The 23,831-nt window shown below is 37.3% G+C and overlaps 1 protein-coding gene and 1 pseudogene across 8 annotated transcripts in view; one reads left to right on the top strand and one right to left on the bottom strand.

Annotated features, from left to right (window-relative positions):
* Positions 1-23,831, bottom strand: part of NSD3 (nuclear receptor binding SET domain protein 3) — a 112,689-nt gene that overhangs the window by 15,162 nt on the left and 73,696 nt on the right. For 5 of the 8 annotated variants that reach the window (XM_012475948.2, XM_012475947.3, XM_012475946.2 and 2 more), the window contains exons 13-17: positions 15,618-15,815; positions 14,965-15,138; positions 9,700-9,846; positions 6,037-6,220; positions 236-438 (exon numbers count right to left, since the gene is read on the bottom strand). In XM_012475948.2, the coding sequence (XP_012331371.2) occupies positions 236-438; positions 6,037-6,220; positions 9,700-9,846; positions 14,965-15,138; positions 15,618-15,815 (906 nt within the window). The remainder of the gene's footprint in view (positions 1-235; positions 439-6,036; positions 6,221-9,699; positions 9,847-14,964; positions 15,139-15,617; positions 15,816-23,831) is intronic. The other 3 variants (XM_064368665.1, XM_012475953.2, XM_064368666.1) reach the window with 2 other exon arrangements.
* On the top strand, positions 19,662-19,813 carry LOC135271518 (small nucleolar RNA SNORA51; annotated as a pseudogene).

Below are 23,831 nucleotides of genomic sequence, written 5' to 3'. Positions count from 1 at the left end.
CTAGAATAATCTGTGTTTATAAAGATCACTGAAGAAATTCCTTTCAAATACACAGCACAGTCTACAATATTGAAATCTATTTCAAACCTGGTTCTAATGTGACTGGAAGCTTATGGACAGAGGATCATAATGCCTAGTGAAAATTCTCTAACACCAGAAAAGAGAGGTGAGAAGATGTTGAGAAACCAACGCTGAAGTTGTAGTTTTGAGTCACTGTAAACATCATCCAGCTTACCTTTTTTGAAGGTCTTGTTAATACTAGTCTGCCCCTCAGCAAAGCTTTTGTCTCCTTCAACATAAGGGAACACTCTGCCCTGGTGTACCCAGTAGTAGTCATGAGAACCAAAGAAGAACACAGGGAAGTCCCCCAAGTCATGTTTAAGGCCCTGAATGTTCAGTGGCACAGACCTGGGGTTGCAGATCTCTGCTGGCCACCATCTGAAAACAAAAGCAATTTTAGATTAAGAAGGCAAAAAAAGAAATCACACTATTTACAAGGTTGGCAGAAGGGAAAAAAGGTTTTGTATTTTGCAATTTTCATTCAGATTCTAAGAACATAAAATGTCACATATCATTAAAAAAATTAACAAATTAATTAATGAAATAGTGCACACGGACTAAACAAATTAGGCCTTAAACACCTGATCTACTTTCTTTTAAAAATTATTTTGTATTTATAAAATACATATCATGAAAATATGTTCTAAAATGTAATAATAAAATAATACTGAACCTACTACCCAATGATATTCCAAACTTAATTTCAATCCTAGAAAAGTTACATTTCGATGGGTGGGGTTTAAAAAAAAGAAAAGAGAAGTCATGTTTCACCCCCAAACTTAATACTAAGATTATCCTTCAAGGTATAACAGTTGATTTCTAGTAGTCAGTGGAATCATTTTGAGAATAAACTGATGCTGTAGTAAAGAATGACCACTCCCATTCAAGTCAGCATTCAGTCTCTAGTCACCTCTTTGTCAAATGTACTAGGTTTTGTATCAGTTTGTATTTCAGAATTTAATCCATCTTAGATCATAATAGACATGGAACAGAGGACAGAATGAAAATACAACTGTTTTAGGCTATGATAACTGAATACTAGAGCAGTCACTAAATGAAACTACCTGTGAGGAAATCTGATAGTTTCTAGCAAGCAGATAAATCAAGAACTAAATGATGCCAACCTCATGGGCTTTTGTAGTAAGTATACATAGATTTAATTTTTTTAATCTCTTATTTTAGATATGCCTAATAAAACAATTTTTAACACATAACTGTATTATTGAGAAGATACATGATGACATGATTGCACTCCCGTATTTATATTACAGAACTTGGTAAGTGTCACCTGAAAGGTACCCTGCTGTTCATCTAACAATTAAAAACACGGGTAAGAATCCATGTTCAAATTGTAAACCAAACAAAAACCACATTTTCTGTGATCAATATGGTTCATTCTTAGGGCAGGCTCTATTTATTTCTAAACCATTTTAAGGGAATTAAATATGTATACAATTACTGCCCTCACTAATGTCAGTTAGGAAGAGGCAAACATTCTGCCAGGGTTTTTTCCAGGTCCTCATATTTTCCCCCATGAAGCAACACATTGGAGTAACTAGTTATTGAAAATAAAGAGCTTCATGCAGCCCACTGGGACTGACTGGAAATAAATACATTAAGAATTAGTTCATGGGCTGGGTGCAGTGGCTGATGCCTGTAATCCCAGCACTTTGGGAGGCCAAGGTGGGCAGAGCAACCCCATCTGTATCAAAAATACAAAATTAGCTGGGCATGGTGGCGCATGCCTATAATCCAAGCTACTTGGGAGGCTGAGGCTGGAGAATCAATTGAACTCGGGAGGCAGAAGTTGCAGTGAGCTGAGATTGTGCCACTGCATTCCAGGCTGGGCAACAAGAGTGAAATTCAGTCCCAAAAATAAAAATAAAAAAAAAAGAATTAGTTCATGGATGGAAGTTTTTCCAAAACATAAAGAAGAATCTGACCTAGATATAAAATCTCATTGGACTGTGAACTTAATTGGAGCACTGTTTTGGTTTTTTTAAAAAAATGTAATTAAAATTTAAGTATTAAAATAAGTCAAAGATATTTTCATATTTATAACTTTTAAAAAATTACTCTGAAGTTTATTTGAAGATCTGAAGGTTTCTTACATTGTTTTAGATATTTCTTATCTAGGAAAGTCTTAAATGTATTAATTTTCAAACTGTGTACCCTTCTCCACACCAGAAAGATAAATGTTTTTCAATTATGAAAGCAGCATAAGGTTCTTTTAAAAATTAAAACAATCCAGAAATGTATAAGAGAAAAGTGAAAATGCTTCTCCTTGTAATCTCATCCTTGACACTATTAACATTAGATGTATTTCTTTCCAGGTATTAAAAACACATATATCAGGCCTGTAATCCCAGCACTTTAGGAGGCTGTGTCAGGCGGATCACTTGAAGTCAGGAGTTCAAGACCAGCCTGGCAACATGGTGAAACCCCGTCTCTACTAAAAATTCAAAGGTTAGCCGGGCATCATGGCATATGCCTATAATCCCAGCTACTTGGGGGGCTGAGACAGGAGAATCTCTTGAATCTGAGAGGTGGAGGCTGCAGTCAGCTGAGATCACGCCACTGCACTGCAGCCTGGGTGACACAGCAAGACTCGTCTCAAAACACACACACACACACACACACACACACACACACACACACCCCCGAAAACAACGATGTATCTACATCTACAATTTAAAAAAATGTATTAACACATTATATATCATGGATGGCTTTTCATGTTACTGTATAGACTGCATTATCCTTGTATTGGCTTCACAGTATTCTACAACATGGATACACTATGATTATCTGACAAATCCTCTACTATTTGGATTATTTAAATATTTGTGATTGAAATAATACTGCAATAAATACCCTTATAAACAAATTTTTGCCTGATTATTCATTTTTTTAAATAAATTTATTTCAGCGGAAGTGCTGGGTCAAAGGGTATACACAGTTCCAGTTTTGATATGTGATGTCCAACTGTCCTAGAGGAAGAAGTCATTTAAATCTCCATGCCCTTACTGGCCACAAAATTATTAATCTTCTAAATCTTTGCCAATCTGTTAATTGGGAAAAAAAACTTCTCTGTATTAATGTGCATTTATTGTTACTGAGGCTGAGCATTTTCCCATCTTTATTTCCTATTTACTATCTTTTACAAATTGGATCTTTCTCTCTGTGCCCCTTTTTCTAATGAGGTTTTTGGGTTTTCTTATTGAATGTAGAAAAGCGAGTATCTTCCTCCAGTTTGACAGTAACCTTTTAACATTTTATGATATCTTTTGTCAGAAAATATAAAATTATTTATGTATTCAAATTGTCAATTTTAAAAAAGAACTTAGAGGGTTTTTGTTGTATATTGAAAAATGAGGGGAGGCTGGGCTTGGTGGTTTACACCTGTAATCCCAGCCCTTTGGGAGGCTAAGGCTGGCAGATCATGAGGTCAGGAGTTCAAGACCAGCCTGGTCAACATGGTAAAACCCTGTCTCTACCAAAAATACAAAAATTAGCCAGGCGTGATGGTGCACGCCTGTAATCCCAGCTACTTGGAAGGCTTAAGCAGGAGAATTGCTTGAACCCGGGAGGCAGAGGTTGCAGCAAGCTGAGATCATGCCACTGCACTCCAGGCTGGGATAGAGCGAGATTCCATCTCAAAAAAAAAAAAAAAAAAAAAAAAAAAAAAAAACTACAAAAGCAAGAAAAATAGGGGGAGGTTTGATCTTTTGATCTTAATACCCCAGATCCCAGCTAAAAATGAAGTTCTAAAATTTAAATAGGTAAACATGTAGCATATTTAAAAGAGAGAGAATAGGCCGGGAGCAGTGGTGCACGCCTGTAATCCCAGCACTTTGGTAGGCCAAGGTGGGCAGATCATGAGGTCAGGAATTCAAGATCAACCTGGCCAATATGGTGAAACCTCATCTCTACTAAAAATACAAAAATTAGCTGGGTGTGGTGGCACATGCCTAGTCCCAGCTACTCAGGAGGCTGAGGCAGGAGAATCACTTGAACCTGGGAGGCAGAGGTTGTGGTGAGCCAAGATCATGCCACTGCACTCCAGCTTGGTGACAAAGCTAGACTCTGTCTCAAAAAAAAAAAAAAAAGCGGGGCGGGGCTGGGGGAGAGAGAACATAGCTCTTGCTAAAAGAATTACAATATGTTTGAAATTTTCTAGAAATATATTTTACAGCCAGATGTGGTAGCTCACACCTGTAATCCCAGCACTTTGGGAGGCTGAGGCGGGTGGATCAGCTGAGATCAGGAGTTCGAGACGAGCCTGGCCAACATAGATGAAACCCATCTGTACTAAAAATACAAAAATTAGTCAGGCGTGATATCAGGCGCCTGTAATCCCAGCTACTTGGGAGGCTGAGGCAGGAGAATCGCTTGAACCTGGGAGGTGGAGGCTGCAGTGAGCCAAGATCACTGCAGCCTGGGTGACAGAGCGAGACTCTGTCTCAACAAGCAAACAAACAAAGAAATATATTTTACCTAGGATTCTAACTGAAAAGCAGAACTCTATTGTGCTATCTTGAAAAGTATCTATTTTCTTAGTAAAATGATAAATACATGCCTCAAAATATAGAGTTTTCAAGTTTTTTTTTTTTGAGACTGGGTGTTGCTCTGTTGCCCAGCCTGGAGCACAGTGGCACAATCATGGCTCACTGCAGCCTTAACCTCCTGGGCTCCAGCAATCCTCCAGACTCAGTCTCCCGAATAGCTAGGATGCTACCACACCTGGCACGCCACTATGCCCAGCTAATATTTATATATTTTGTAGAGACAGGGTTTTGTCATGTTGCCCAGTCTGGTCTTGAACTCCTCAGCTCAAGCAATCTACCCGCTCCAGCCTCCTACAGTGCTAGGATTACAGGCACAAACCACTGTACCTGGCCAAGTTTTAAAACTGTATCAGTATACCTGTTCAGTGAAGGCTCGTTAAAATCCTTAAAGAAGAAAGTATTATTAAAATAATGGTACTCACATACTTCCTGCTTCATTCCCTTAAGCCTCTTAATGGAATAATCTCCCTTAAATTCTAAAATGTTTTCTCTTTACAGATGGTTTAGGGCTTTCAGCTAGAACAAAATGGACCAGATTCAAGGGCAAAGAGCTATTTTGGCCAGAATATAAACTTGATTTTATTAGAAATAAGAAATCAACATATATCTAACTAAGACACAAAGAAAATATCATCTCAGGCCAAGTGTGGTGGCTCATTCCCATAATCCTAGCACTTTGGGAGGCTGAGGCAGGAGGATCACTTGGGCCTAAGAGTCTGAGACCAGCCTGGGCAATATAGTGAGACCACCTCCCATCTCACTATATTTATTCAATTTAAATAAAAAAAATTTAAAGTTTTTTGAAAAAAATTATCTCCACTGTCCATATAAGACCTTTTATTCCAAAATCTATTAGTACATAGTCCATTAGTATAAAACAGCTTTCAGAACTTAAAAACAAACATTGGTGAGCATGGTGGCTCACGCCTATAATCTCAGCATTTTGGGAGGCTGAGGTGGACAGAGCTTGACTCATGAGTTTGAGACCAGACTGGGCAATATGGCAAAACATCATCTCTACTAAAAATACGAAAAACTTGCCAGGCGTGGTGGTGTATGCTTGTAATCCCAGCTACTCTGGAGACTCAGGTGGGAGGATGGCTTGAGTCAGCAGGTGGAGGGTGCAGTGAGCCGAGATCACACCACTGCACTCCAGCCTTGGCTCAAACAAACAACAGTCAACCCACCAATCCCAAAGAAAAATAAAATGAAAATCAATAATGAATTAGGAACATAACCTTCCCAACCCCTTAAGAACCCAGACTCAAACATGGTGCTTTTCCTTCTTTTTAAAGGAAGTAGGTCCATGCTGTCTACCTAATCTATCTCCGAGTCACTCTGCATCCAGACTATGAAACTGGTCTGCACAATGACTGAATATTTCCTCTTTGTCCTTGGAAAAACTTGCCTGTAATTTCCCAATTTGACCCAAACAATCTGCTTGTAATGTAGTTTCTTGCCAGCTTTACAGTCATTACAATTCCAGCAGCCTTCTGGCATTTCTATGCTCAGGCATTCCGGGTGGAAGGAAGCTGGGCACGATTCACAGCAAAGCAATCTTCCACCTTGAAACAAATAAACAGTCTTAATAACTGAGAAAAGAGGAGAGAGAAAAAGAAAGAAAAAGGAGAAAGTTACCTTTTCTGCACATTAAATTTGATTCAAATTAGGGGGGAGATAACAAAGGGACTGAATCATATCTACAGTGATGGATTAAAATAGCAAACAAACATATTTAGCCACTTTTCAGGGTTTCAGTGGCCAGAAACTTAGAGCTTCTGAGTAGTACCAAAAGCACATATGTATTCTTTACTCCTTTAAACTATGGGATATTGAGGTATCAGTTTAGAAGCTAAACTCCTAACATATGACCAAATTGATGCATAAAATCTTTTGACTAAGTAGATTTGATAGTAGGTTTTTCAAACATGTAAGTACCAACTTTCTTTTCTCCTTCAGAGGTAAGAAAGCAAGTCATCATTGTATTTTAATCCAGTGCCACGGTTAACTAAATCCCTTTACAATATAATTAGCAATAAAGAAAACAGCCAATAGATTGATCAGTACTTTTCTCTTTCCATAAAGAAAAAGCAAAAGGAACATAGAATCTCAAATTGATGATTATGTTATCATTACCTTTTGATGAAGATATACAGGCTATACAGCAGTGGTTTGCAATTTTTTCATCACCAAGGATCCCCTTTTCCCTCCTCATGAACCCACATGATTTCAAATATTTTATCAACAACCAAAACACCTGTGTGTGTGTGTGTGTGTGTGTGTGTGTGTGTGTGTGTGTGTGTGTATACTCTCTCTATATAGAGATTACATTTTGAGACAGGCTCTCACTATCTTGCCCAGGCTGGTCTTGAACTCCTGGCCTCAAGCAATCCTCCTGCCTCAGCCTCCCAAAGTGCTGGGATTACAGGCGTGAGCCACCATGCCTGGCCAAAATCTGCATTTTAAAAGTAACAATTTCTCCAATTTTTATTAGCCAAAGAAATATAAAACTGCCAGTCAGAGATTCTGATTCCAATAATAAAACTAGTATTATCACATTAAATTGTTAAAATCATAGCCAAATTTTAAAAACTCATGCATCCTGATTCTGTACAAATGTGTAATTCTGTTAGATTTTCTGAAATATCAAACACAGTTCAAAAATTTTGTTTACATAAGTCTCTTCTGACTTTATATTGAGAACCACTGCTTTATAGCATAAAATTAAGTAGTTATCAGCATAGAATGAAGTATCATATGCAAGGAGCTCCCTCCAAGTTCCCTATCAAAACTCTTTCCTTTTAGATACATAAAATACTCTCTGGATTGAGACCAAAACCGGTGCGGCAAACAAAATAGTTTGAAATGCTAAGATATATGAAATTCTGGGAGGAAATTAGGTGTTTCTAATATGTTTTTAATACGTGACAGAGAATGTGGTTAACCACTGAAGACAAAATATAATAAAGACATTTACTGCAAAAAATGGATCTTTTCATTGGAAAATCAGGTCTATAACCCATGAGTGTACCAAGATTTAAAGTCTCATAAGCAAAAAGGTAAGAGCCCTCTATACAACTTTATCAAATCACATGCTGCAACCTTCTGAGGGCTTGCTACCAATTTTCCAGAAAATCTTGTCTTCCTATATTTTCAAACTTCTGATTAACATAAAACCAAAAAGAAAATCCATATACAACCCACGATGAATTAAATTGCTATATTTCCTCTGCTTAAAAGCTTTTACTTCAATCATCAGGATTTTTTTCCTTGGATTACATCTCAATATGGATTAACTGGTTCAATTCACCAACCTAGAGATCAGTTGCTCAAGTGCTCTAAACTTAGGTAGGGAATTCTTCTATAAATTTAAAGTAAAATGTGATTATTCATTTTTTTCTTGCTTTTGTCAGCATTTTCGCAAGCAGAGATTACTCATTTTTTTGCATCAGAAAGGAATGACCAGTAGGAAGAAAAGTCTGCAAACAGCTTTAGAGGACCTGTGATTATTAGCACTGATGTAGAAAAGTCAGGCCAGCCATTTTTAACATTATGGAATATTTCTTAATTTTAAGTCTTATTTCAGAGGAAATACAGAGCCAGAATCATCAGAGAAAAATCAACATGATAAAAATGTTTAAAATACACAAGGGAAATAAATAAATAAATAAATAAATAAATAAAAATATTAATGGTCCACCTTGGTGCTATGCAAGAAAACTAGGATGCAAGAGAAGTAAGATATGGTTCAAGCTAGGCAAACAAGAGGGCTCAAAATAATTTCAATTCATGTTACAGTTAATACTGAGTACTGAAAACAAAGTAAGCAACAACTGAATTAATCTAATTTTATGCAGGTACCAGTAGGAAAATAAAGCATTTCCTAAAATGTCTCAGGCAGAATAACTATGGAGTAAGTCAAACCTATGTTCATTTTATGTTTTGGAAGTATCATCAATAAGGTGATATAATCTGATTGGGGGAAAAAAACAAAAAAGCCAATACTCTCATCAATACTTCTAATATGTTCATCAATCCACCTTGCTTAGTTGTCCTTTCTTTTAGTCATGAGTTGCCACTTCAGATGTCTGACAAAGAGCAAAGATACATCAAACAGGCAACACAACTTTTTCAAAAGCCCATTTCAAATACACCGTGTGTGTGTGTGTGTGTGTGTGTGTGTGTGTGTGTGTGTATTTAGTTACGAGTGAAGTTTTCTTTAAAGTTTCTGAACCTGGCCCCAGATCATAATGGGAATGTATATAGGAAAAGGCCTTCAACTTTCAAGCTCATTTATTTTTCCCTGTGGGATAATAACTCCCCAAATAATACATCTTTGTTAAATCATTTTTATAACAGGTAGGTTATGGAAAACTAAACGTAATATAAAGTTTTCTTCCATAGGTTAAATTAACCGGGAGAATAGAAATATACATTTAGCTCTTGGTACTGTGTGGATAATTATCCATCAACAATTCAGCTGGGCTACCTTCCAGCATCCAGTATTAGGGGTATTCTCCCCCATCAGCTTCCCATCAATGTTTCCTAAGGGAAGGGCAACTAGTTTTCATAGCATCTTAACCAAACATTTAAGAAGCACAATGACAGAATGTATTCTAAAAGCAGCCTTTTAAGTATCAGTATCTTAGTTTCCTTCTTTTAACAACCTACCTTGTTATTTAGTTGAAAGTTAGTAATAAATTATAACCTATCTTTTCTATTCCAACTTGAATGATAGTTTCACACCAGGAAAAAGAGAAAGAACATTTAGAGTATGATTCTATATTTATACTGACCAAAATCCTAGTCTTCCTATTTTAATAACTTATAAATATGAAATGTGTGAAAATTTATTCAAGGGAAGAATAAGTAAAAATTTGCAATAATGGAATTATTTTAAGCCCTTTTTAATAATTGTGCAGCCATATGAAGACACAGTCACAACCACCAAGGCAGAATTTACCAAAAGCAACAGATGGTGCTTGACAGGCATACATTTCCCCCCTATATTGAAAGAGAAAAAAATAGGAAATGCAAAAATAAAAGCAAGAGAAACTATTTTGATTATTACCTTTCTCACATTTCTTTTTGGAAGCTGACGAAGAAGGAATCATAGGTAATTTCATCAACTCAGCACGATTTGATTCATTCAGTAGGTAGTGGGACTTATAGGCATATGAACTGAACATGGGGTCTGAATGGTCCTGAACTATCAGCCCTATACGAAACAAACAGAAAGAGATGAGCTGCAATGAAACTACCCATGATTCCATGAGGAAAAAATAAACCAACACCTATTATGTATGCTTCAAAGTTGGGGTGGGGAGGGTGAAAATGAGAATATGAAGAAAAAAGAAAGATCTGACAGAAAGCTTTTCTACAGTTTTCAAAGGGAGTCTGAACTACTCAATTCCTTATCCCTATATATTATAGAAACCTATAGACTGCAGAAGAAAATTTCAAATAATTTGAAGATATAAACACTTGACATCATACTGAGAACCCCTGAGGAAAAACAAAGCTACATCGCTGCATATTTGGATGTACAATGATGACAACCCAAAGAACGACATGATATTATATATCACGTAATGAGATAGAAATCAGAATCATTTACATAATGTAAGTAGACCCTATCTACCTTCAATATATCAAGTAGCGCTTTAACGCAGAATGGAGTCTCTCCTTTTCTCTATTCACATCTTCAGACACACTCAAAAAAATCCTAACTTTCTCTGCCAGATAATGAAACTCTTCTCTATCAATATGATACATATTTCATTTATATATTGTGTGTGTGTATATATATACAAACAAACACACACACACACACACACATATATATATATATATATATTTTTTTGAGACAGCCTTTTGCCCTATCACCCAGGCTGAAGGGTAGTGAATTATATTGTATTTTTTTGAGACAGAGTCTTGCCCTGTCACCCAGGCTGGAGGGTAGTGGTGTGATTGTGGCTCACTGTAGCTTTGAATTCCTGGGCTCTAGCGATCCTCTGGCCTCAGCTCTCAAGTAGCTGGGATTATAGGTATGTGTCATCACATCAGGCTAATTTTTAAATTTTTTTTGTAGAGATGGGGTCTATAATAGCTTTTGTGCCCAGGCTGGTCTCTAACTTGTGGCCTTAAGTAATCCTCCCACCTTGGCCTTACAAAATGTTCGGATTACAGGCATGAGCCACTGTGCCAGGCCTGATACATGGTTTTAAGGGAGCCATGATTTCCTGAACTTTACTGAGGTAGTGCAAACATTTTTCTTTTTTCCCTGCCACAATATAAAGTGATTACCAACTCAAGGGTTAATAAAAGTAATCCTTTTGATCTACCAATTATAGCTATGCTACTTAGAGGAAAACACTAAAGCTACCTGAGGTTCCCTCTTCTTTCCCTTCCCCTTCCTCCAGTTAATTCATGATGTAGCTATAAGCCACTCCTAAACCTAGGCAACAGTGGGACCATGGGACATTTCTCTATCCTCTGTCTTGGTTACTGGTCAGTGTATAATGATGTAGGATTTTACAACACAAATTATGGCAGCAGTTTTATTTAGAGATCATTTTGAAGGGGAGGTAAGTTACCATTTACTTTTTTCTGTGGGCATTATCTTCATTTGATGCTACCCTACACTGAGATGCATTCGAGAAATATCTCTGACCTAGAAGACAGAATGGAACCTGAAATTACTAACAATATGACAATCTTCTTTTTGTTTTGTTTTTTTTTTTGAGACAGGGTCTCGCTCTGTCACCCAGGCTACAGTCCAGTGGCACAAACACAGCTCACTACAGCCTTGACCTCCTGGGCTCAAGTGATCCTACCACCTCAACCTCCAGAGTAGCTAGGACTACAGGTGCATGCCACCATGCCTGGCTAAGTTTTTGATTTTTTTTGCAGAGACGAGGTCTTACTGTGTTGCCCAGGCTGGTGTTGGATTCCTGGGTTCAAACAATCCTCCCACCTTGGCCTCTCAAAATGTTGGAATTACAGGTGTGAGCCATAGTGCTCAGACAGAATCTTCTAATAAAAGTTATATAGTCCAGGCACAGTGGCTCATGCCTATAATTCCAGTACTTTGGGAGGCCGAGGCAGGTGAATCACCTGAGGTTGGGAGTTTGAGACCAGCCTGACCAACATGAAGAAAACTCGTCTCTACTAAAAATACAAAAAAATTAGTTGGGTGTGGTGGTGCATACATGTAATCCCAGCTACTCGGGAGGCTGAGGCAGGAGAGTCGCTTGAACCGGGGAGGCGGAGGTTGCAGTGAGCTGAGATTGCACCACTGCACTCCAGCCTGGGTAACAAGAGTGAAACTCTGTCGCAAAAAAAAAAAAACAAAAGTTATATAATGTTGAAATGAACTTCATACATTTACTAGAGGGAGATGGTGCAGTGTAAAAGAATATGGGCTTTGAAATAAGAATGATCAAGTACAAATACTGGTCCCTCCATTAAACAACTTGTGTGACCTTAGGTAAATTATTTAATCTGGGTTTCAGTGTTCTCATCTGTATATCATGGAGAGAGAACTTCTTAGGGAAACTGTGGCAATTCATTCAGATGATGTTTAGTAAAGTTTGACTTACATATGCAAAATAAATTGCTATTATTTCCTGTTAAAATGAAAAGAAAACTCCAGCCTACATTATCCATTTAACATTACCATTACAAAGAAAGACACAGAATGCTAAGTAACTTATTTTACACAACCCTTTAGATAAAAGGAGATGCTAAAGAATATACACTACACTGAAAAATGTCTGCACACTTCTTGTGACTCCATGATTAGGTGGGAATTGGAAGAGGAGCAATGTTCCTCCAAACCCTGAAACATTTCAAAAAATATTTCCAGACATTGCAGTCCTTATGAAGTAGCTTGATTATCTGAAACACCCAATAACCAAGAACTAAGAGAAAATTTATGTGGAGGGAAAAATTCTGTGAGGCAAGAAACAAGCAAAACAAGTTAAGTTTTCTAATACTCAAATATAAATGATTAAAGTGTTCCTTTCTGTGTGTGTAGATTTATTACAGTTATGTCTCCTTAAAAAAGGTGACCTTTATAAATACTTATAAAATAACACATATTATTTACTTCTGAAAGACTTTTAAGACTTCCCAACATCTGATCTATTTACAGTAAGTCTTTGTCAAATGCTAGAAACTAAAATGAAGGTTTTTGTTTACCATACAAGGTTTTATCATTAAAATATTTGGGAATTAAATAATTTTGCTTAAATAGGCATTTAAATTCAGTAAATCTTCCAGAATAACTGTCAAATTGATAAGATGTAAATACAGATTCTGTTGTTCAAACATGAGTTTTCCATCCATTTACATTATTCTCAGAATTTTAATCAAGTCATGTTAAGTCAAATTTAACAAAATAGTTATAGAGTTTCTATAAGCGGACCATTTTCTAGCTGTCCTAAATTGAAAATGCTGTATTTTGTTTCATTGCTCACTGCAGCCTCGAACTCCTGGGCTCAAGTGATTCTCCCTCCTCAGCCTCTTGAGGTGCTGAAATCATAGGCACACACTACCATGTCTGGCTAATGCTTTTATTTTTTGTAGAGATGAGGTCTTGCTATGTTGCCTAGGCTAGTCCTGAACTCCTGGACCTTAAGCAATCCACCCGCCTCAGCCTCCCAAAGTGTGGGATTACAGGCATGAACTACTATGCCCAGCCTGAAAATATCTATTTTAAAAGTATCCCAATTATTGAATGAAGTCGAGCAAAAGAGAATATTGATTAATCTACTGATGGCATTTGATTCAGAATGTGCCCCAATATAAGCCAACATAATAGTTATAAACTTGATATTAAAATACTGGCTAAATTATGCATGCTTATACACTGACAGGAAACGTTAGTGCCTAGGAATGGTAGAATAGAGTTTGCAAAGCAGTAAGAGGACTTTGTTATCACTGCCACTCATCTGTTTAAAAGACTCTAAAGCTAAACATACAACTGATAATACAATAATTTCTTCTAATCATTACTTTCTTAGGGATGCAGAGATGAGAAAGGCAATGAGTCACAACTTTTTATTTGTTATTTGCCCACTTGTTACAATATGGCAGGAAACATTTCAGACCTACTCCAGGTCTGATACCTGATACCAGCCAGGTTTCAGAGCAGGATACAGTTGTCACTGCTTTTAAAGACACAGTGCTTCCTGCTCCAAAGGCAGACAGTCACATGTGCTTATGAAACAGGCAAACAGAAAGTAGTGTCTACTATAAAACTTGTTGGCTACTCCACAAAGGACTACCATTATTTGATCTTTTACTGCCTACCTCCAGGTAATTTTTTCATAATGAGAGATACAAAAGCAAAACCATCTAAGATATATCATACTACCTAAATTCTTTTAAAAAGTTGTTATGGTACTTTCACCAAATTAAAATAACTGTCTCCTAAAGCAAAAGCAACCAAACAAAAACCACTTTCATCTTTAGTATGGTCTATATAGAATCTAATGGGCATGATGGGCCTTAGAGGCCTTGAGAATAGTTCACACCGAGGGAAGGTCAGAAAACTTAGCTCTTAAATTAAAAACAAAACAAAAACAATTAGTTGGTTTTTATAAGGCTTACTAAGTACCAAAAAAGTTTTATTTTAATATAGCTGAGATAAAGCCAGATATTCTGTGTAACAGTCAACTAAAGAAGTCCCATTTTAGATTTATCACAAACACAAGTTCACTGACCCCCACAGGGGCACAGTATTGTTTTTAGTTGATCAATCTCTTGGCATACTTAAATACCAACAGCTGGCAATAAGAAAGCCCACAAGGCTGGCTCTGAACTAACACCATCACATATGCTGCCTTGGCTGTGTCCCATCAGGCCTTCCTCAATGCCAGACCAAAACATTATGATAAAACACAACATAAACAACTGAAAAATAAATATGCTAGTCTTGCCTTCCAAGTGAAGTCTTAGTCGGTTGAAAGGTCTGTTTTAAGATTATGACATGGGAAGGATCTACTCTGAATAGAAGAATTGTAGAAGGGAAAAAATTAATCTTTTAATGCTCTGAACAGAAAAACTAAGAACTATAATTCTGTTATTTTTAGAAATGCAGATTTTAGCTTAACTTATGGAAAAATTAATATTCTAACACTTTGGACATCTAGCATTATAAAAGTTACTGGAAATGTTCATCTCTCTCTGGGATATATTACAGTGGAATTCTGCACTGGGTAGGAGATTGTACTAGATGGCCTGAGTCCTTTCCCAATGCTGAGACTCTATGTTAATGGAGAAATATGCCAATGACCTCAAAAATAAATGAAGAGAAAAGTTGGACACTCACCTCTGGCACAAACGAAACAAAAGCCTACATTTACAGCAGAAGAAGAATTACTGCTCCGTTTGGAATGATTACTACAGATGAGAATGTAGGAGGATACTAACATGCTTCCGGCCGCAATGCAACCATCTCCAGTGTGATAGGCAACTGGACATCTCAAACATCTCATCATGCGGCCTGTTTAAAGACAAGTCAAAAAGGAATCTAATAAGGCATCAGTGGGGCATAAAATGAAGTTTCTGGAGTTGGGCTTTTTTGGGTTCCCATGCGACACTAGCTATAGTAAGATAAAAAGCATTTTGTCTTCCCTAGTCTGGCTCTGTCATCCTATGCTACATGGCCCCTAAATGTAAGCCTAATAGTCACTTAGAGATCGTCCAAAGAAAAAATTATTTGTTCCAATGCTGCAGAGATGGTGGTATCCAATATGGCACCTACCTAAAGATTTGAAGGGTATTTGGAACACATGGAATTTTCTTTTCATGGTCTGACTTTAGAATGTAATTTCTACTTAACATGCTATGTACTGTGGCTGAACTGTTAAAGCTAGAGATATACAGAGGGAGAATGCCCTATGTTGTTTGAAATATATGCTTGATGTTATTTGCCACTGCAGTTAAAACAACAATCTTTGACTCCTTCTTCAGCTATTTTACCTTTACTTGCTTTATGGATGTCCTTCTCCATAGAGCAGGCAGAGCAGCAGTGCTGAGGACAGCGGAATCCTTTTGATTCAAAGATGGCAGTGGGGAATTTGCGGACACAGGCTTCATGATAAAATTTCCCACAAGCACCAACAGAACAACGCTTCACATCTTTACCAGACACTTTACATGAAAAACATGGGTGCTGCCCTGGAAAATTAGTGAGGAATACAAATTAAATAAAATGGACTAAAGCATATTCAAGTAGAAGCAGCTACAGACATCAAACAGCTACTCCTAAAACACACTGTATTACCATATATAAGAATTTAATACACAAAAAAGCATTTAAAATAAATGCTAAATTAAAAGTATGTTTTAGGCTGGGTGCAGTGGCTCACACCTGTAATCCCAGCACTTTAGGAAGCTGAGGCAGGCAGATCACAAGGTCAGGAGATCGAGACCATCCTGGCTAACACGGTGAAACTCTGTCTCTACTAAAAATACAAAATAGTAGTGGGGATTGGTGGCAAGGGCCTGTAGTCCCAGCTACTCGGGAGGCTGAGGCAGGAGAATCGCTTGAGCCCAGAAGTGGAGGTTACAGTGAGCCAAGATTGTGCCACTGCACTCTAGCCTGGCGACAGAGTGAGAAGTGAGACTCCGTCTCAAAAAAAAAAAAAAAAGTTATGTTTTAAAGTTTGCTAGAATAATTATCAATTCAGAGACAAAATACTAAAAACAATTTAGATCTCCAAAATTGATTCCATAGAAAATCCAAAAGAGAATTTGTTTAACATCTGGTAGCAGAGAGGAGCAAAGTCTTCTCAACAGAGAAAAAAGAAATTACCAAAGGAAAGACAGATTCCATTAGCTAATCACTGATTATTTCTATGTGCAAAACAGACATAAAATGAAAACTTACAATCCTAATAAAAAAGAAAATTACAGCTAGACATATCTTATTTAAACTATATCTTATTTAAACTATAGAAAATCAAAGACAAAGAAAATATTCAAATTATCCACAGAAAAGACAATTACTTTCAAACAGAGCTGACTGAAAGAAAAAATTAGAAGCCAAAAAACAATAGAATGCTATCTTCAAAGGGCTGAAAGAAAATAATTAACAAATCAGAATTCTATACCCATTGAAAATATTCTTCAAGAATGAAGTGAAATCAACATTCGCTGGGGAGAATTAACAAAACCTAGTTCTTTGAAAAAGAATAATAAAACTGATACCTCTGGTAAGAGTAACTAATAAAAAAAGGAAAAAGGTCCTAATATTAATATCAGAAATGAAAAATGGAACATCACTACAAATCCTACAAACATTAAAAAGATAGTAAAAGGATATCACTATATTTTTGCCAATAAATTTGAAAATTTAGACGAATGGAGAGATTCCTAGAAAAAAAGAACTTACCAACACTGGCACAAAAACAGGAAATATGAATAGTTCTGTAAACTATTAAAAGAAATTGAAGCTATAACTGGAAATCTTTCAACAACAACAAAAAATTTAGGCCCAGATGGCTCCACTGGTGAATATGCCAGACATTTAAGGAAGAAAATAATGCCAAATACAAAAAAATTAAACAGGAAAAGGAGGAGAAACAAGTAAAAGACAAACAGATATAGGGAAATATGAAACAAAAATGATAAAAGATTATGTTTTGTTGTATAAACAGTTTACATATGGAGAAAATACACACAATATATATAAGCAAAGATAATGGAATAAGACTTACAAACTATAAAACAATACAGAAAACAACCAAAGCAGCCTAATGTAAAAGTGGGTAGAAGATTTAAGTAGGCAATTTACAGAAAGACAAATAGCCAAAAGAACATTAAAATATGTTCATTTTCATTAGTAATCAGATAAATGCTAACTGAAACCAGTTATAAAGTAGAAAAAAACTTCAAGAGTTTGATAATATCAATTATTATTATTTTTGAGACAGAGTCTCACTCTGTTGCCCAGGCTGGAGTACAGTGGTGTGATCTTGGCTCACTGCAACCTCTGCCTCCTGGGTTCAAGTGATTCTCATGCCCCAGTCTCCTAAGTAACTGGGACTACAGTGATAATACCAATTATTGATAAGGGTATAGGGGGCTCGTAGGAGTTTAAGTTGGAAGGAACAACCTTAGAAGGCAACTGGGCAATATCCATTAAAATAAAAGTACATTCACTTTCTGCCTAGAAATTCAATTTCTCATTAACTACATTAGGGAAGACAGAGTAAATGTAAAAGGATGTTGCCTGAAATGTTGTAATGGCAAACAAGAGAAAGTAACTCAAGTGTCCTTCGATAGGGGATGAGTTAAATAAACTATGATTATATGTATACTAGGGCACTATGCAGCAATTAAATAGAATGCATCTGTACTGACATAAAAAGAGCTCTAGCAGAACAATGCTATGATAGATTTGTCCTACAACACACACACAGACACACACAAAGGTTTGCAGGGCTACACATCAAACTAACAATGGTTGTTGGAACTGGAACTAAGTAAGGGGCTAGGATTAAGACTGATGATCAAGGGTGACATCAGCTAGAACAGTAATTATAATATTTTCATAACAATGTGGTCATATTTTACTTGTATAATTATAAATAAATTTAAAATATTAACAAATAACATTTTAACACCACAAAACAAATGAATAAGAGACATAAACAGATAATTCGCAAAAGTAAATAAAGATAACAGAAAAAAAAGTTTAACTTTAAGCAAAGAACTGCAGATTGAACAAACTTGTCAAATGTTTATTGGTCATCTGGATATCATCTTTGAAAAGTGTTCAAGTCTTTTGTCCACTTTTCTTGTAAAGTCTATTAAAAATCTGAAGGAAAAAACGTAAGGAATAGCTTTTTTTTTTTTAACTGTACTTTAGGTTCTGGGGTACATGTGCAGATCATGCAGGATTGTTGCATAGGTACATACATGGCAATATGGTTTGCTGCCTTCCTCCCCCCATCACCTATATCTGGTATTTCTCCCCACGTTATCCCTCCCCACCCTCCCCACCCCCGGCTGTCCATCTCCTAGTCCCCTGCAACTGACCGCAGTGTGTGATGCTCCCTTCCCTATGACCATGTGTTCTAATTGTTCAACACCTGCCTGTGAGTGACACCATGTGGTGTTTGATTTTCTGTTCTTGTGTCAGTTTGCTGAGAAGGAACAGCTTTGTCTTTTTACAGAAAGTTAGGTGAACTGTATTATTGTTCTTTGATTCTGGAAGTACCTAATGCTTACAAATTGGCTGAATTAAAAATGAGTAGTTAAAACTGTGATGTTCACTTGTTAAATTGCCTTTCATGCAGAAATAAAGTACAGTAAGATGGTTTTTTTTGGTCCCATTGTATATATGTAATTTCAAAGTACATTTTTTCACCACCATGTTTAAGGCCAATAAAGTATATCTTACCATGTATATAGATATGAAGGTAACTGTATTTTTTAAAATAACTTTTAGAAGTTTTAAACATTAAAAAAATATATATTTTAAAGGTAGGAAGTTAGACTTCACATATTTGCCCAATGCATAAACTGCTCTATGTAAAGCTAAAATAGGCTGCCGGGCACAGTGGTTTCCACCTGCAATCCTAGCACTTTGGGAGGCTGAGGCAGGTGGATCACCTCAGGTCAAGAGTTCGAGACTAGACTGGACAATATGGTGAAACCCCATCTCTACTAAAAACACAAAATTAGCTGGGCATGGTGATGCATGCCTGTAATCCCAGATACTTGGGAGGCTGAGGCCACGAGAATCACCTGAACTCAGATGGCAGAGGTTGTAGTGAGCTGAGATTGCGCCATTACACTCCAGCTTGGGCAACAAGAGCAAAACTCTGCCTCAAAAAAAGAAAAAATAAAATAAATAAATAAATAAATAAAATAGGCCTTCAGCTGGACACGGTGGCTCATGCCTGTAATCCCAGCCATTTGGGAGGCCGAGGTGGGAGGATCACTTGAACCCAGGAGTTCAAGACCAGCCTGGGCAACACAGTGAGACCCCATCCCTACAAAAAAATTAAAAATTAGAGTCTCCTGATGCTTACCACAGGTTGTGTTCTTACACTGACTGTATAGAAAGAGGAGGTAGAGTAAACCTACTCCATATACACCTCAGCTCAGGCCCTGTGTCTGGTCCGTATTGTGTGTGTCTGGTCTGTATTGTGAATGGGGTGGGGGGGAAAAAAGAAGAAGGAATAAAGAAAATAAGGAAAAAAAAAGAAAAAAAACATTAGCCAGGTGTGGTGGTATGTGCCTGTGGTTCCACCTACTCAGAAGGCTGAGGTAGGAGGATTGAGCCCAGGAGGTTGAGGCTGCAGTGAGCTATGATCACGCCACTGCACTCCAGCCTGGGTGACGGAGCAAGAACCTATCTCAAGAAAATCTAAAATAAAATAAAATAACCTTTCATTAATGTAATTATCAAAATAAGCCTAATATAAATGAAAATAGTTAAAACTAGTACAAGTGTTATGCTAACAGAGAGCTGAACTATCAAACTTCTTTAAGACTTAGGTTAGGGCTCTAACATGTGAGTGCTTTCCAAACTCTTCCTTTTCACTAGGAAATGGTCTTCATTAAGATTCAGTCAGTCAGGAGCCAGGCATGGTGGCTCACACTTGTAATTCCAGCACTTAGGGAGGCCAAGGTGGGTGGATTGCTTGAGTCTGGGAGTTGAAGACCAGCATGGGCAATATGGTAAAACCTGTCTCTCTACTAAAAAAACAAACAAAACAAAACAAAAACAAAAAAACTAGCTGGTGGCCGGGCATGGTGGCTCACACCTGTAATCCCAGCACTTTGGGAGGCCAAGGGAGGTAAATCACTTGAGGTCAGGAGTTCGAGACCACCCTGGCCAACATGGCAAAACCCTGGCTCTACTAAAAACACAAAAATTAACTAGGAGTGGTGGTGTGCGCCTGTAATCCCAGCTACTTGGGAGGCTGAGACACAAGAATCACTTGAACCTGGGAGGTGGAGGTTGCAGTGAGCTGAGATTGCACCACTGCACTCCAGCCAGGGCAAAAGAGCAAAAATCTGTCTCAATAAATAAATAAAAAATAAAAAAGCTAGCTGGGCATGGTGGTGCATGCCTGTAGTCCCTGTAGCTAATCAGGAGCCTGAGGTGGGAGGATCACCTGAGCCTGGGAGGTCGAGGCTGCAGAGAGTTGAGATTGCACCATTGCACTCCAGCCTGGGCAACGGGACCAGAAAAAAAAAAAAAAAATAAGTCAGAAGTCCATCAGGCCAGAGTCGAGGACCATGGAGGAAGAGGGGAAAAAAAGAATAAGTAAAACTATCTGTTACAGAACTCTTTTTGGAGCCTTATTCTAATATACATTTTATTCAAAAGGCCAAATAAAAATGCTTTCTTTCCAGAAATCACATCTGTCTTAACAATAGAAAGTAGTAGTATGTACCTGTAATACTTCTTACATATGAAGTGTTTATTTTTTGACAAAGGAAAACTGCCTAAATGACCTTAAACAATGGTTTAAAGAATCAGAGTTCTCACTTCTGACACATTAGAAGTGTACCAAATAGGTACCAAACTAATTTTCATGTCATAAATAAAAAGCACTTTTTAAAATAATTGTGGTAAACTATGTACAACATAAAATTTAACACTTTAACCATTTTTAAGTGTACAGTTCAGTAGTATTAAGTACATTCACACTGTCACCACTATCTGTCTCCAGAACATTTTCATCATCCCATACTGAAACTCTCCACCCATTAACGAACTCCTCATCTCACCCTCCCCAACAACCCTGGTGAATACTGTTCTACTTTCTATCTCTAAGAATTTGACTATTCCAAGTAATCCATATAAATGGAATCATACTATATTTGTTGGCCTTTTATACCTGGCTTATTTCACTCAGCATAATGTTCTCAAGGTTCATTCATGCTGTGGCATGTATTAGAATTTCTTTTTAAGGCTGAATAATATTCCATTGTAGGTATGTACTACATTTTGTTTATTCATCCATCAATAGACATTTGGGTGGTTTCTACCTTTTGACTACTGTGAATATGTTGCTATGAACATGAGTGTACAAATATCTGTTGGAGTTCTTTTTTTTTTTTTTTTTTTTTTTTGAGAGAGTCTCACTTTTGTTGCCCAGGCTGGAGTAAAGTGGTGTGATTCTCTCACCTCAGCCTCTTGAGTATCTGGGACTGTGGGCGCGTACCACCATGCCAGGCTAATTTTTTTTTGTTTTTGGATTTTTAGGAGAGATGGGATTTCACCATGTTGCCCAGGACAGTCTCAAAATCCTACACTCAAGCAATCCGCTCATCTTGGCCTCCCAAAGTGCTCGGATTACAGGCATGAGACACTGCGCCTGGCCCCTTTTTTCAGTTCTTTTGGATATATACCCAGAGTTAAATTGCTTGATCATTTATTATTCTGTTTAATTTTTCAAGAAACTGTCATCAGATTTTCAACAGCCTCTACACCTTTTACATTCCCACCAACAATGCATAAGGGTTTCAATTTCTCCACAGTTAAGCCAACATGTTTTCTTTTTATTTTTTTGATACTAGTTATTTTAATGGTATCAAGTGGCATCTCACTGTGGTTTTAATTGCATTTCCCTAATTACTGTTTTTTTTGTTTTTGTTTTTGTTTTTAATAGAGACAGGGTTTCACCATGTTGCCCAGGCTGGTTTCAAACCTTTGAGCTCATAGATCCACCTGCTTTGGCCTCCCAATGTGCTAGGATTACAGGCATGAGCCACTGCACCTGGCCCTGAGTACTCATTATGTTGAGCATATTTTCATGTGTGTATTGGCCATTTGCATATCTTCTTTGGAGAACTATCTGCTCAAGATCTTTGACCAATTTTGAATTGGGCTGTTTAGTTTTTTTATTGCTGACTTGAAGGCGTTCTCTATATATTCTGGGTATTAATCATTTATCAGATATGTAATTTGCAAATATTTTCTCCCATTCTGTGGGCTGCCTTTACATTCTGTTGATAAGACACTTTGGTGTATAAAAGTTTTTAATTTTGATGAAGTGCAATTTATCTATTTTTCCTTTCGTTGCCTGTGCCTTCAGTGTCATACATATGAAATCACAGCCAAATCCAAAGCTTCCTCATGAAGCTTTTTCTCTATGCTATGTTTACTTCTAAGAGTTTTATACTTTTAGCTTTTATGTCTTAGTCTTTGATTCATCTTGAATTAATTTTATTTATGCTGTTGGGTAAGGGTCCAACTTCCTTCTTTTACAGTAATATACCCAACTTTTCCAGCATCATTTGTTGCAAAGACTGTCTTTTTTTCTACTGACTAGTCTTCACACCCTTATCAAAAATCATTTGACCATATATGCAAGTGCTTATTTCTAGGCCATTGGTCTATATGTCTGTCTTTATGCCAATATCACGCAATTTTGACTACTATAGCTTTGTAGTATACTTTGAAATGAGGAAATGTGAGTCTTCTGACTTTGTTCTACCCAATCAGTTTTTTTTTGAAAATTTTGTTTTCATGCTGACAACATCCCATACTTAACTTTTTTTAAGCAAATTTCCCTCTTACATTTTCTAATAATGTGTACCAAATTAAATATACCTAACCTCTCTTAGAAGAATTCTCCTGGATTCTAGAGTTAGAAAAGAAGCCCTAAGAGTGTTTTATGCCAGGTGCAGTGGCTCATGCCTGTAATCCCAGCACTTTGCGAGGCCAAGGTGGGTGGATCACAAGGTCAGGAGTTTAAGGCCAGCCTGGCCCAGATGGTGAAACCCCATCTCTACTAAAAATACAAAAATTAGTTGGGCGTGGTAGCAGGCACCTGTAATCCCAGCTACTGAGGAGGCTGAGGCAGGGAATTTCTTGAATCTCCCAGGAGGTGGAGGTTGCAGTGAGTCGAGATCGTGCCACTGCACTCCAGCCTGGACGACAGAGTAAGACTCCGGCTCAAAAAAGGAAAAAAAAGTGTTTTAATACTGAGATACATGGTCCTTCCTATCAATATCTTAAATCAGGGATTGAATACTTGATATAGTTTGGAAATTTGTCCCTACCCAAATCTCCTGTTGAAATATAATCCCCAGTGGTGGAGGTAAGGTCTGCTGGGAGGTCTTTGGATCATGGAGGTGGATCCCTCATAGCTTAGTGCTGTCTTTGCGACAGTGAGTGAGTGCTTGTGAAATCTGGTCATTTAAAAATGTGTGGCCCTTTCCCTC

This window comes from Aotus nancymaae, unplaced genomic scaffold (assembly GCF_030222135.1).
Source record: "Aotus nancymaae isolate 86718 unplaced genomic scaffold, 86718_ANA_hifiasm-v0.15.2.pri h1tg000079l, whole genome shotgun sequence".
NCBI classification, from domain to species: Eukaryota; Metazoa; Chordata; class Mammalia; order Primates; family Aotidae; genus Aotus; species Aotus nancymaae.
This window is presented reverse-complemented; position numbering and strand designations above follow the sequence as displayed.